Source organism: Galleria mellonella, unplaced genomic scaffold (assembly GCF_026898425.1).
Source record: "Galleria mellonella isolate WM207_F2 unplaced genomic scaffold, CSIRO_AGI_GalMel_v1 utg139, whole genome shotgun sequence".
NCBI classification, from domain to species: domain Eukaryota; kingdom Metazoa; phylum Arthropoda; class Insecta; order Lepidoptera; family Pyralidae; genus Galleria; species Galleria mellonella.
In genome coordinates, this window is record NW_026441995.1 from 2082986 (window position 1) to 2096068 (window position 13083).

Sequence of the window (13083 nt, forward strand, 5' to 3'; positions counted from 1 at the left end):
GCCTTCAAAACGAATGCCTGCTGTTTTATTTGCAAACTTTATAGCTCTTATTTTTAATGTAGAAGAGTTGAAATTACAGGGTTGTTGACATGGTTAAAGCTAATTTGAAGATATACCGCAAAATACTGTTTTATGTATACATTTTATATTATTATAAATAAAAAGTTATATTTATCGAAATACTATTATAAATATTAAACATTTTTAAGGAATATATTTTTTTCCCACATAATGAAAATGAAGTATTTATTCTGCCATATTGAAGAATATAGTAATATATTTATATACAATGTCTATGAGTAATAACATAATTATTTTAAGTAATTTACTGCTTGAAAAACAATTTAATGGCTTTATACCATTTACAATGAAATTATTTATTTATTTCTTTAGTTCCCTTTACAAATATAAAACTTAGTTGTTCCAAATTTCTTAATTCATTTATTTTTATATATTCATTATTTTTGAGGGTAGCTTACAGTTATAATAACATAATAATTAAATGTATATGACAACAATAAGATAATTAAAAGCTACCACATGTAGTAAACGAAAATTGAGTTACTTACAGTCTAGATAATTAATAAATGTGCAAACACAAGCTAAACGTCGTTAAAATCCCTTTTTTGAATAATTATATCACGATATATTATATAAAACATTTAAAACTAACTTTTATTTATTCTATTATATTTAATTATTTTTTTCTAAGGGAATTTATTAAGGCGACTAAATGAATGCTAGACGGACGAGCAGCAGCTTCCCTGTTAAAATATCACCAAAGCCTAATTGCGGATGCTAGCCCACTTGCCAAGCACGGCAACTACTGGCAAACACCCCCAATATGCTGAGGTCTATATTCAGTAATGGAAAGTTAACAAAATATGGATCTTATCAATACAAATAAATTAAATAATGCTGTATTTGCAGGTCGTCTGTTATTACACGAACTGGTCCCAGTACAGAACGAAAATCGGTAAATTCCTACCTGAAGATATCCAGCCTGATCTATGCACTCACATTATTTTCGCTTTCGGCTGGCTGAAGAAGGGAAAACTCAGTTCTTTCGAGTCCAACGACGAAACAAAAGACGGCAAAACTGGACTGTACGACAGGATCAACCAATTGAAAAAGGCTAATCCTAAATTGAAAACGTTGTTAGCTATTGGTAAGTGGATACTTTGAAATCATTATAGAATTACCAGAGGGAGACACTGTACAAAAGTCGTTTGCTTGAGCACCTCTATCCCATTCGTGTTTCAACCGTAAAGCAGTTGTGTTTGCAAGGCTGTTTCGGTTTGAAGGGTGGGATATGGCGTGAATTTACAGGGTACAGAGGAATAACACCTGAGTCCTAAGGAATGGCAACGAATGGGGAGTTTCATGAGCGAAACAGTATACTCTGTTATGTCCATGGTACTGCTCATGTCTATAGGCGACGGTTACCACTTTCCATCAGATGGGCCGTCAGCTTGTTTGCCATTCTAAGTTCTATCTTATATCTTCACTTATTTATATAATAACTTGCTACTATCCGTAATTTAAGTAATACATTTCTACTTATGGAATTACTACCAGTGACTCACAATACACAGATAAACCATACGAGATTTTCCTAAATGCTAAATTATAATAGACTTTAATATATATTGTACGTGTTTTAAGAAAAAAAAAATACATACTCGTATGTTACGAGTACATAGCCTACTCTGGTCCACAAGTTTAGTTCTGTTATTCAATCACATAATGGCCAGTTTACTTTTTATTTGCTCTACAACTCGATTCTGTGTAACATTTCAAACTTTCTGAACTGTTATAGTGATGCAATGTAGAATTGTCGATAAAACTACATCAATTTGCAATAATAATCTTAAAAACTACTATAACTATGAACTTGAGTAATAGTTTTTTTTTTATTATCTTTATTATTTATTAATAAGTCATAATAAATTGGTTTAATCGTTAAAAATTGTTTATTAATTTGATAGTAAAAGATATAAACGGGTCTATTGAATAAATTACATAAAAGCAGATGTTATATAATTGGTTTCATTTGTTTAAATATTAAATGGAAATCATCACATAAAGCGGATTGTGAAAATTTCTTATGGACTTTTTTTTTATAACCTTCAAATTTCAATTAGCAGTATATTACAATTTTATTTATTGTAGTTTTATAATACCATCTCAATCTAATAATATTTCAATTAATAATAAAAACTTCACTTGATAGGTAGGTTATAAGCTATGAACTCTTTAACATTTGTACTATGTAATATATAGCTATGTTTAACAACTTTCTAAAAGCCGGTTTAAAACATATCATCTTAATTTTCTTCAATGCAATTAGCTAATTACACGTTCGTTATTTATATGCGTATATATAAATTTATTTATATTTAATGAGGCTTACATTTAAATAATTTGTACATTGATTATTTGTATGTAGTTACATGAAATCAAAAGTATTAGTCTATTTATTTTTATTTATTTACATCTACACTAATATTATAAAGAGGAAAGACTTGTATTTTTGTGTGAATGTATGTTTGTAATGAATAAACTCAAAAACTACTTTGCCGATATCAAAAATTCTTTCACCATTAGAAAGCTACATTCACCCTGAGTAACATAGGCTATATTTATTGCTAGAAAAGATTAGATACCCTCACTAAAACTTTAGTAACGTAACTCAAGGTGTAAAAAATGCTATAAAATATTTTTCGTCGCGTGCATTGCGGAAACTATTGGTGATAGAACAAAAGTATGTATTGAATATTGAAGAAAATATCAATAACTACAAAAAACTTAACGATACTATATGTCCAACTATTATCGTTATATCATAATAGCCACTTTTTAAATTTTGTAAAAATGTCCACCCGTGCGGACGGGCCGCTAGTATTATATATAATAATTTTGAAATTTTTGAATTAAAAATGTATTGATGAATATAGTCTGTTTTAACAAAACTATTGCCGTGTGATCTCGGCATAGAATGAACCTTCCCTTTCTTTCCCATGGTTGTCGTAAGAGGCGACTAAAGAAGCTTATGGTAGAGGGATGGACAGCAGCGTCCATCCTAAAACATGCTGCGGTTTCCAACCCGCCTGCGTAGTACCTACTGGCAAAACCCTCCTTATGGGGGAAGGTATATTCAGCAATGGAGAGAATAATAATTAATAAAAAAAAATGTAAACTAATAAAAAAATTACCCGACCATGAGACTGTCCACTGATGTCTAATAGTAATACAAATAAAACTTCGATTAATTTGTTGAATATTTCGATCTGCTATTAATTGTATTTGGAGAATGATTCTGTGATAGTTTAAAAAAAATTGGTTATATTTTAATTAATATCTATAGAAACAAGGGGATAATGAAATTCCATAAAATGAAATTCCAAATTTTCGTACTCAATTTCGTGTTTTAGTTCATATCGAATACAGCTCAGCAAATGGAGCTTAACATTTAAATTTGCTTAAATCCTACCATAAAAGTTTAAAGGAACAATATTTTGGCATGTTTAATATTTTTAAATGGTATATATAATGTAATTTTGGAGAACATTTCATGGTATGCCCTCAGATCATACATAGTTGGATAATTAATTTGCTAGCTTCATTATCATTCTATAATTGTTTATAATTATATTTTTAAACTTCAAATATAACGTGTGATTAAAAAGATACAATTAATGACTTACTTGTTCTTAATTAATGTCCATGGTACTGCCCATGTTTATAGGCGACAGTTACCACTTTCCATCAGGTGGGCCGTCAGCTTGTTTGTCATTCTAAGTTGCATAAAAAAAATATAAACCTCGATATCGATATGTCTTGTCAGTTACGTCGCTTCACTATTACGTGTGCGAACGGCCCGCAGCTTTCCCACGGTACAAAGCGTCGTTGTCGGCATTTTCACCTATTTTCACGGGAACGCCGACAAAAAACGCTCCCATTTTCATAAGAGCAAAAGAACGTATGGTGGCGCAACACGCTGTATTATGTACAGTGAAATAGCGATATCGACATTATGTTTTTTATAGATTTTTCCCTTCATTATTTTAGCGCGATTTACTTGGGTCACGTGGATGGAATGGAGTTTGTCAAAGTTTCCGATTTTTTTTTATATTACTACTAGCGATTAAGCCCGGCTTCGCACGGGTAGACAGAATTTTTTAACATAATATATAGCCATACATATAATTTTTAAAATCAGTTGCATAGTTTTCGAGTTCACCTATTACAAACAAACAAATCTTTTCTTTATAATATTAGTATATATAATAAAGATGACGTGATCATAACTGATAATCATCATCTAGTAATGGTAATTATAAAATATTCAAATGAATTAACTTTTGAAGTATTAAAATTATTATAAATTGAATTGAATTTCATGTAAAATACAATCTCATTTATTTACATATACAACAATATATATATATATATATATATATATATATATATATATATATATATATATATATATATATTACGAGTTACAGTATGAAATTGAAATCTTTAGCATTCACATATTTCTGTTTAACGAAAATCCAAAATCTTGCTGTACTGCAAGATTTTGGATTTGCAGCCTAGTACTGCTAGGTAGTTTGTTAAAAGCGATATGTGTTTCACCTCTAAACAAGGCATTTTCAGGCAAATAATTACAGAATATTCTGTGACACCCATGGTACCCCTCATACTGTGCCTCCTCTGACAACTATGGTACCCAATAATATCATTACCATATCTCATTCTTAATTTGTTTTCTATACCAGGTGGCTGGTCATTCGGTACCCAGAAATTCAAGGAGATGTCAGCTTCGCGGTACGCCCGACAGACGTTCATCTACTCTGCAATTCCTTACCTTCGCGATAGGAACTTCGACGGTTTGGACGTGGATTGGGAGTACCCGAAGGGCGGTGATGATAAGAAGAATTACGTGCTGTTACTTAAAGGTAAGACTTTGAATATAATTAGATAGATAGATAGATAGATAAACACTTTATTTGCCCTAGCGATAAGACCGCCTTTTGTACCTTTATGTGTACATTTCAATCTGTATTTATGTTACTATATTTCACTTGTATTATTCACTTGTCATAGTATATTTTTGTTTACGGTGCAATAAAGAGTTAAATAAATACATATTTGCGTCATCTATATCTATGTCTACAAAGGTCTTTAACTAAAAAAATTTTTTACATAATTTATTTGCTGGAAGAGAACTCTTGCAGCGTCAAGCTCTCCTTAGTAAATTTGCTCTCCACTGTCATATTTCTGTATATATTATAAGTGTATACAATAAAGTATATATAAAAGAAGAAATATAAAAAAATAGTTATATATTTAATATTATAATTTTATATTAATATATAATATAATAGTTATATATTTGTTATTTTTGTAATCATCAAAATAATTACAAAATTATTTCTAAATATACTTGTATATCTTACAGCGTATATACGTAGATAGATAGATAGATACTCTTTATTGTTTCCTCCAAAAGATTACAATAGTAAACTTATTATACAAGCAAAAAACTAATTAGAAATTTCCTCTTTTTTTCCTTTATAAAACGATTCTGTTACTATACGGGACCCTTTTGCTATAACAAAATAAATTTAAAAATATTTATATATGTTATTACAAGTTTTGGATGTAAAAATAGGGTGCGCATTTTTCTTCTCAATAAGAACAATATGAGGAAACGGAACAAATATATATATATATATATATATATATATATATATATATATATATATATATATATATATATATATATATATATATATATATATATTTGATGCAGCTTAATATACTTTATATACTATATTGACAATGTACAAGATAATGTATTTTAGTTTCAATAGTTTATACTTATCATTAAGTCCGCCTTTTGTACCATATTTTCTTTTGTTCAAAAAATCTATTTAAATAAACAAAATACCTATTCAAATCTTTTACAAATAGTAATTATAATAAAATCGGAGTTTGTATAAATTACAACAAAAACAAACAACCGAATTGAGAACTTTCCTTCTTACCAAAATCAGTTGAAAAAAGATTCCAACTTACGGGCCACCGGTTCCTTTTAAGTCGAAATTAGGGCACGGAATTTTTATAATGAATTCATAACATTCATTTATTTTACCTCCTCTCCCCACCCAATGTCATTCCAACTTTTAAATTTCACAATGCCTACATACTATGAGGTATTTCGCCGGTGTCTCGTCTTGATATTTCACTGAAAATATTTCAGTTTAAACGTAATCTTTCGGTCGGAATTGCAATATCTGGGGATGCTGGGGTCCGACCAAATATTGGCAAATGTCGGCCGCTAGCCAACCAGCCAGGTGTTCTATCTAAATACTGCTATACAACCAATGGAAATGACATAATATTTTATTATATACTAAAATTTAAGTAAATACACAATAAATATATATATGTACTAATATTACGTTCAAATATTCTTATTGACTAAGATAATGCTTTTTTTGCTTAATTCAAATTAATTAATTTTTAATTTAATTAATTCTCTGTCCTTTTCGTATTTCTAACGTGAAGCAGTTGTGTTTGCATGACTGTGTTTCGGTTTGAAGGGTGAGATATGGCAGTGAATTTACAGGGTACAGAGGAATAACACTTGAATCCTCAGGAATGGCAACACAAGTGGGATATCTTGGGCGAAACAATATACTCTGTTATGCTCATCGTACTGCTTATGTCTATAGACGGCGGTTCCATCAGCTGGGCTGTCAGTTTCTTTGTCATTCTAACTTGCAAAAAAGTCTGTATTGTACACTTGTTTTGTAATAAATAAATAATTAATTAATAATAACAGAAACACACCAATGAAAAACCTGTGAGTTGTTATTTAATGGATTAAAAATATTTGAATATAGAATGCCGAATATCAAGGATTTGTTACGCAAAGAAAGATGGCGGCTTCAAAATTAATACGCAATCAACATAGAAGTAAACCCTATTAATTAGAAAACAGAGTTACAAAATCAAAATAAATTGCAGTTTTATTAAACAAAAATTGTAATAAATAAGGATATGGAAGACGCTTATGAAGAATTTGATGAACCTATCTCTATAATAGATTATACTAACTTACAAACAAAACTGGCCAATTGCTAATATAGTCGAGTGTATTTAGAACTTTAGAAAGGGAGTTGTGAACAAATTTATTAACTAGAAACTATTAATAATCTGTCTCAAGAATGGTCTGCAAAATTGCGAAAATATTGCCCAACGTTCACCGGTCACAGTTCTCCTCAATAGATCTTTGAAACTGCATTTAATGAATACCAGAGCTTAATGCAAAAGTCAATCAAGTCGTTGTGTTAAACAGATATCGTAATTAAGTCTTTTAAATTATTCTTCAATGTAACTCTATTAAATACACTAACGCAATGCTTTATGAGGTGTGCTTAATTATTCAAAATTTTCGAAAAAGGTATTCTGTTCCACTAACCAATGTGTTAATAACCTATTAATTGTTCATTAATGTAAGACATTATTATGTGATTGAAGCCCACTCAATATATGTAAACAATATATTCTCTTTAGAACAAATTAAAATTAAATACACTTTATATCCTGAGGGATTAAAAAACATTTTAAAATTCCTATTTATGATAGGAATTAGCAGCGAATTTTTTTTTTTTTTTTTTTTTTACAACACAGGGGGCAAACGAGCATGCGGCTCACCTGATGGTAAGTGACTACCGCCGCCCATGGTCACCCACAACACCTACGGCATTGCAGGTGTGCTGCCGGCCTTTTAAAAAGGAATATGCTCTTTTCTTGAAGGTTATGTTGTCGTATCGGTTCGGAAATACTGCTGCTGGAAGTTGATTCCAAAGAGTGGTTGTGCGAGGAAGAAAGTGCCTTGAAAAACGCACGGTGGAGGACCGCCACTCGTCCAGATGGTTGGGATGAAATTTTAGTTTATGGCGGGTTGTACGATGGTGAAAATTTGCAGCAGGTATCAATCCGAACAATTCTTCAGAGCACTCCCCATGATAAATTCGGTAGAAGATGCACAGAGATGCAACATCTCTACGCAGTTTCAGTGGGTCGAGCCGGACAGTAAGACGCCGATCGTCAACAATTCGAGCTGCCCGACTTTGAATGCGGTCTAACGGAAGGAGTTGGTACTGTGGCGCTCCTGCCCACAGGTGAGAACAGTATTCCATGTGTGGCCTCACTTGAGCTTTATACAGTTTCAGGCGGTTTTCTGGCGTGAAATACCGTCTCACCCTATTGAGCACCCCCAACTTTTTGGAAGCTATCTTAGCTTTTTCCTCCAGATGACCGCAAAACTGGACGTCGCTAGATATATCGACGCCAAGAATCCCCAGACTCGACTTATTATCAAGGGAAGTGCCCTGAAAGTGAGGTGATACGACAAACGGTGTCTTTTTTGCGGTGAACGCGCAGACTTGTGTCTTCTTAGGGTTAAAGTGAACAAGATTGCGTTCACCCCAGATCGAAACTTTATCGAGTGAAGTTTCGATTTCAGACACAAGTCTGTTCCGGAGCTCATCAGTATGTGCCCGCGAGATCTTTGCATGACCGGTGTATAATGCATCTCCTGTACTGTCGTCCGCATAACAATGAATATCACTGATCTGTAACATATCATTGATATGCAGAAGAAACAGTGTTGGAGATAGTACACAGCCTTGCGGGACACCAGCATTCACAGGTTTTAAGTCAGAGCATGCTCCGTCGACTACGACCTTAATGCTACGTTCCTTAAGAAAGCTGGCGACCCAACTGCACAATCTCGCAGGCAACCCAAACGAAGGTAGTTTTGAGATTAGTGCCCTATGCCACACCCGATCAAAGGCTTTCGCAATATCCAGACTAACAGCTAAGGCCTCTCCCTTATTCTCGATTGCCACTGCCCATCGGTGTGTTAAATAAACTAAAAGATCACCAGCCGAGCGTCCCCGTCGAAAGCCGTACTGGCGGTCTGAGATCAGCTGGCGATCCTCTAGGTACCGGAGCAGTTGATGGTTAATAACTGATTCCATGACTTTCGAGAATAAGGAAGTGATAGCTATGGGCCTATAGTTAGCTGGATCTGAGCGGTCTCCTTTTTTAGGGATCGGATGCACCAAAGCAGTCTTCCAAAACTTTGGGACTATACCTGATGAGTAACAGAGCCGAAAAAGACGCGTAAGAACCGGAGCCAACTCTGGTGCGCACGTCCTTAGCACAATTGGAGGAATGCCATCGGGCCCGCTCGACTTATGGATTTCAAGGGAGAGAAGTGCTCTACGCACTGATCTTTGCGTGAATTTAACATCCGGCGTAGAGCTCCTACAACGCGGGATGGTCGGCGGTAGTTTCTCCCCGTCATCCAATGTCGAGTTTGATGCAAAGAGAGATCCAAGGAGATCGGCCTTCTCTTTGGCGTTCAGAGCCAACGAGTTATCCTCCCTGCGCAACGGTGGAAAAGATGACTGACAGAAATTCCCTTGTGCAGCTTTGGCAAGAGACCAGAAAGCTCGAGATCCCGAAGGTAAACTAGCCAATCTCTTGCCAATTCTACCAATATGCTCTGACTTCGCTGTGGCCAAAACTCTTTTGAAGGACCTAGAGGCAAAGTTATACTTCTTTTTAAGGGCACTGATGTTAGGATCTCGCGATGCCACACCTTTGGCCCAGGCTAGGAAGCACTCCTGTTTCAGGCGAGATGCTATTCTACAAGAGGCTCCATACCAGGGCTGGGATTTCCCACCGACAGGTACCACAGAGTTAGGAATAAATAATTCCATTCCCTGAAGCACCACATCGGCGATGGAATTGGCGAATTTAAAAAAGGGCAACCACAAATGATAATAGAAAGGTCGCACTGTCATAGGCTTTTCTGCTTGGAAAAACCGGTCTTTCAATATTAATAAATGCCCCACTGCTGGGCATAGTTTTTTCCCCATCAAAGGACGTTATAGAATATTACCGCATTAATTTAGTTTGAAATTTTATTAAATAACATATATATCTTATACATCTATAATACTTATTTACTTTTATTGATAATTCTAGAGAAACTAATATTATTCGTTAAAAATATATCTAAAAATTAAAAAAAAAATTTGTCGTCCTTTCTTGAGGACTGTAGGAGAAATAATATACTCTGTTATGTCCATGATACTGCTCATGTCTATAGGAGACGGTTACCATTTTCCATCAGGTGGGCTGTCAGTTTGTTTGCTATTCTAAGTTGTATAAAAAAAAAATATTTGTAAGCGAATGTTATCACTTTCAATCATGTAGGCATTTTTGAGTATTTTTACTTTATATGAAGTCACTTCTATTTTTTATAGTGCTGTGTGATATCAAAATACAATTTATCGATATATCGATAGACTGTGCCGCCAGCCGAGCGGTCGCCGTGCTCGATTGCACCTGTCACCGCCACCGGGAACGGTGGCCGCATAAAATATTTTGTTGTTAAATTTTAATGAATAGAATTTATTATTATATTGGTGGTATATACTCGTATATGTTATTGGTACTTGTTACAATGTATATAATTATAACATTTTTAGTCGATTTCAAAGAAAAGGAGATTTACAATTCGATTTTTTTTTGTTTGTTACTTCATAACTCCGTCAATTGTAAACCGATTTGGAAAATTCTTTTTTATCTGAAAGGATATACTTACAGATTGGTTCCATAGAAATTTTATCAAAATCGGTTAAGCTGTTTAGTTTTAAAATAAAAAAAATGGTTTTGCCTTGATTGAAGTCTTTTTCTTTTTGTGGAACATAATCTTCAATTGTACATTGATTTATTTATATTTTATATGTAAATTAATTTTTTATTTATAATTCGAGTTGTTTGATTCATTATTCAAGTCTGGATAAACTTTGACACAATGGGATTGGAATCAAATCGATATCACTTCGAATTTAGATCAAATAATATAATCGTAACGTCCATTTCAATCCAAATTACAAATAAAATTTTTATTTTTGTAAACTAGTTGTGTTTTGTAATAATAGTATTAATATGTGTTTACTACGTATTGACAATTACAAACATTGACATAAATATTCCATTATTATTTAAACTTATACAAAAATTCACATCTCTGAAGGAAAGGAGAGGAGATTTTTTTTTTTATACAACCTAGAATGGCAAACAAGCTGACGGTCCACCTGATGGAAAGTGATAGCCGTCGCCTATAGACATGAGCAGTACCATGGACATAACAGAGTATACTGTTTCGCCCATGATACCCCCATGCGTTGCCATTCCTGAGGATTCAGGTGTTATTCCTCTGTACCCAGTAAATTCACGCCAGATGGCAAACTAACCCCCGGCAGAAGCACTGTTGGCCGGAGTTCAGGGCCCCAGGGAGAGAAACTGGCGTACAATACGAACAGTATCTAAGAGTACCGCTTTGTGCATCTTTCGCGGGAGTGAGCCACTTCGGAATCCGAACCGCCTGAAATGTTGTTCCAGACTAGTTAGGGTAAGACCGTTCATTGACAGAACGATCGAAATGATTTCGGTGGACGCCACCACACCCCACATTTCGGTCACCTCGCGAGCCAAGTCGAGATTTTTTCTCTTTTTCTCAGTTTCGGCTTTTATTATTATTATTATTTATTAGAATAGTTTGTAACTTTTGTAAGAGAACGTGAATCCTGAATTTTTAGTATTAGTAAATTAATTAAAAATTGTGTTAATTTTAATTAATATTTTTTTAATCTTATCGATAAATACTTTAGGAACATCACTTAATCATAAAGGGTCTTTTAGATTTTAACATCAAAACTTAGATCACGTTGCATCACTGTCTCGTCACGACATAACTGGAATCGTGTTTTAACCGCTAAACTAACTAAGGACTTAGAATTATTACCTACCATCTTTCGTAACAAACCGTGCCTATGCAGGTAGAATAGATTGGGTGTAACGCAATGGATAACCTCATATTTATTGTTAAAACGGGGCTATAATACTATTCGTTCTAGTTAAGATGCTATTGATTCTAAAATAATTGTTTCGATTTATTATATTAATCATTTTAGACGTATTGATCATTTATTCAACTGAACTGACTTGATGCCTACGACTACCTTCCATCATCGTATTTCACGCTAACTACTGGTTGTAAAAAAAAGATTAAAAAAAATAGAAAAAAAAAGAAGGAAAGATATTTAGGTTATGTAATAAGCTTCCTACTGAGATTTTCTTAAAAAAAAAACTATGGCATGGGATTCTTCAAAAAGGGAGTAAAGAGGCATTAAAAAATCTAATTTCTAATATGTTAAATAAAATAAAAATAAAATATTTTAACGAATTATAAATCATCGTCTCAAAATAACTCATTCTTATATTAGCTTACAATATTACACTTAATATAGCTAATATATTTAATTAAATTGTCCCAAATAATATATGTACATATTTGAATTAAAATCGTCTCTTGAGAACTCCTATTGATGTTTGCATTTCACACAACAACTTAATTAGTTAGCGGTACACTAGTTTAATTACTTCCACTTTAATTAGATTTCTGTCTTGTTAATTGTACAGTTATTTTGTGACATAATGGAATTGTTTAACACTATTTAATTGCATTGCATTGATGAGAAAGTAAAATTTAATTTCTTTTATGAATGTACTGGTGAGCAGCTTAGTTTTTAAATAAAATACAATCAATGCATTGCATGTGTAAATATATAGAATATTGATAAAAAAATGAGTCAGTTAATTTGAAAATTAGCTGACACAAAGTTGACCCGTTTATGAGTTGTATATATATATATAAATATATATACAACTCATAAACGGGTATATATATAAAAAAAAATTTAAATCAGTTAAAAACGATTTAAAAAATGCTCTATTAGGGATTTAAAATGTTAATCATACAACAGTTTATATTATTAAGCTATCACTGAAATTTAAATTGTGCTGGCAAAAAAGTATTTGAAAAATTCCAAAGTAAAAATTTAAGTAGATACAAAGTTTTACTGGTAAATTTTGTATGCAACGTATTCTATGATTAACGTTTTAGGCAGATTTTAGGCAGAT

At 32.8% G+C, this 13083-nt stretch overlaps 1 protein-coding gene across 1 annotated transcript in view; it reads left to right on the forward strand.

Annotated features, from left to right (window-relative positions):
• LOC113513969 (probable chitinase 10) overlaps positions 1 to 13083 on the forward strand; it is a 147346-nt gene that overhangs the window by 81374 nt on the left and 52889 nt on the right. Inside the window, exons 4-5 of the mRNA XM_052903427.1 lie at positions 931 to 1168; positions 4785 to 4964. Of these exons, the coding sequence (XP_052759387.1) occupies positions 931 to 1168; positions 4785 to 4964 (418 nt within the window). The remainder of the gene's footprint in view (positions 1 to 930; positions 1169 to 4784; positions 4965 to 13083) is intronic.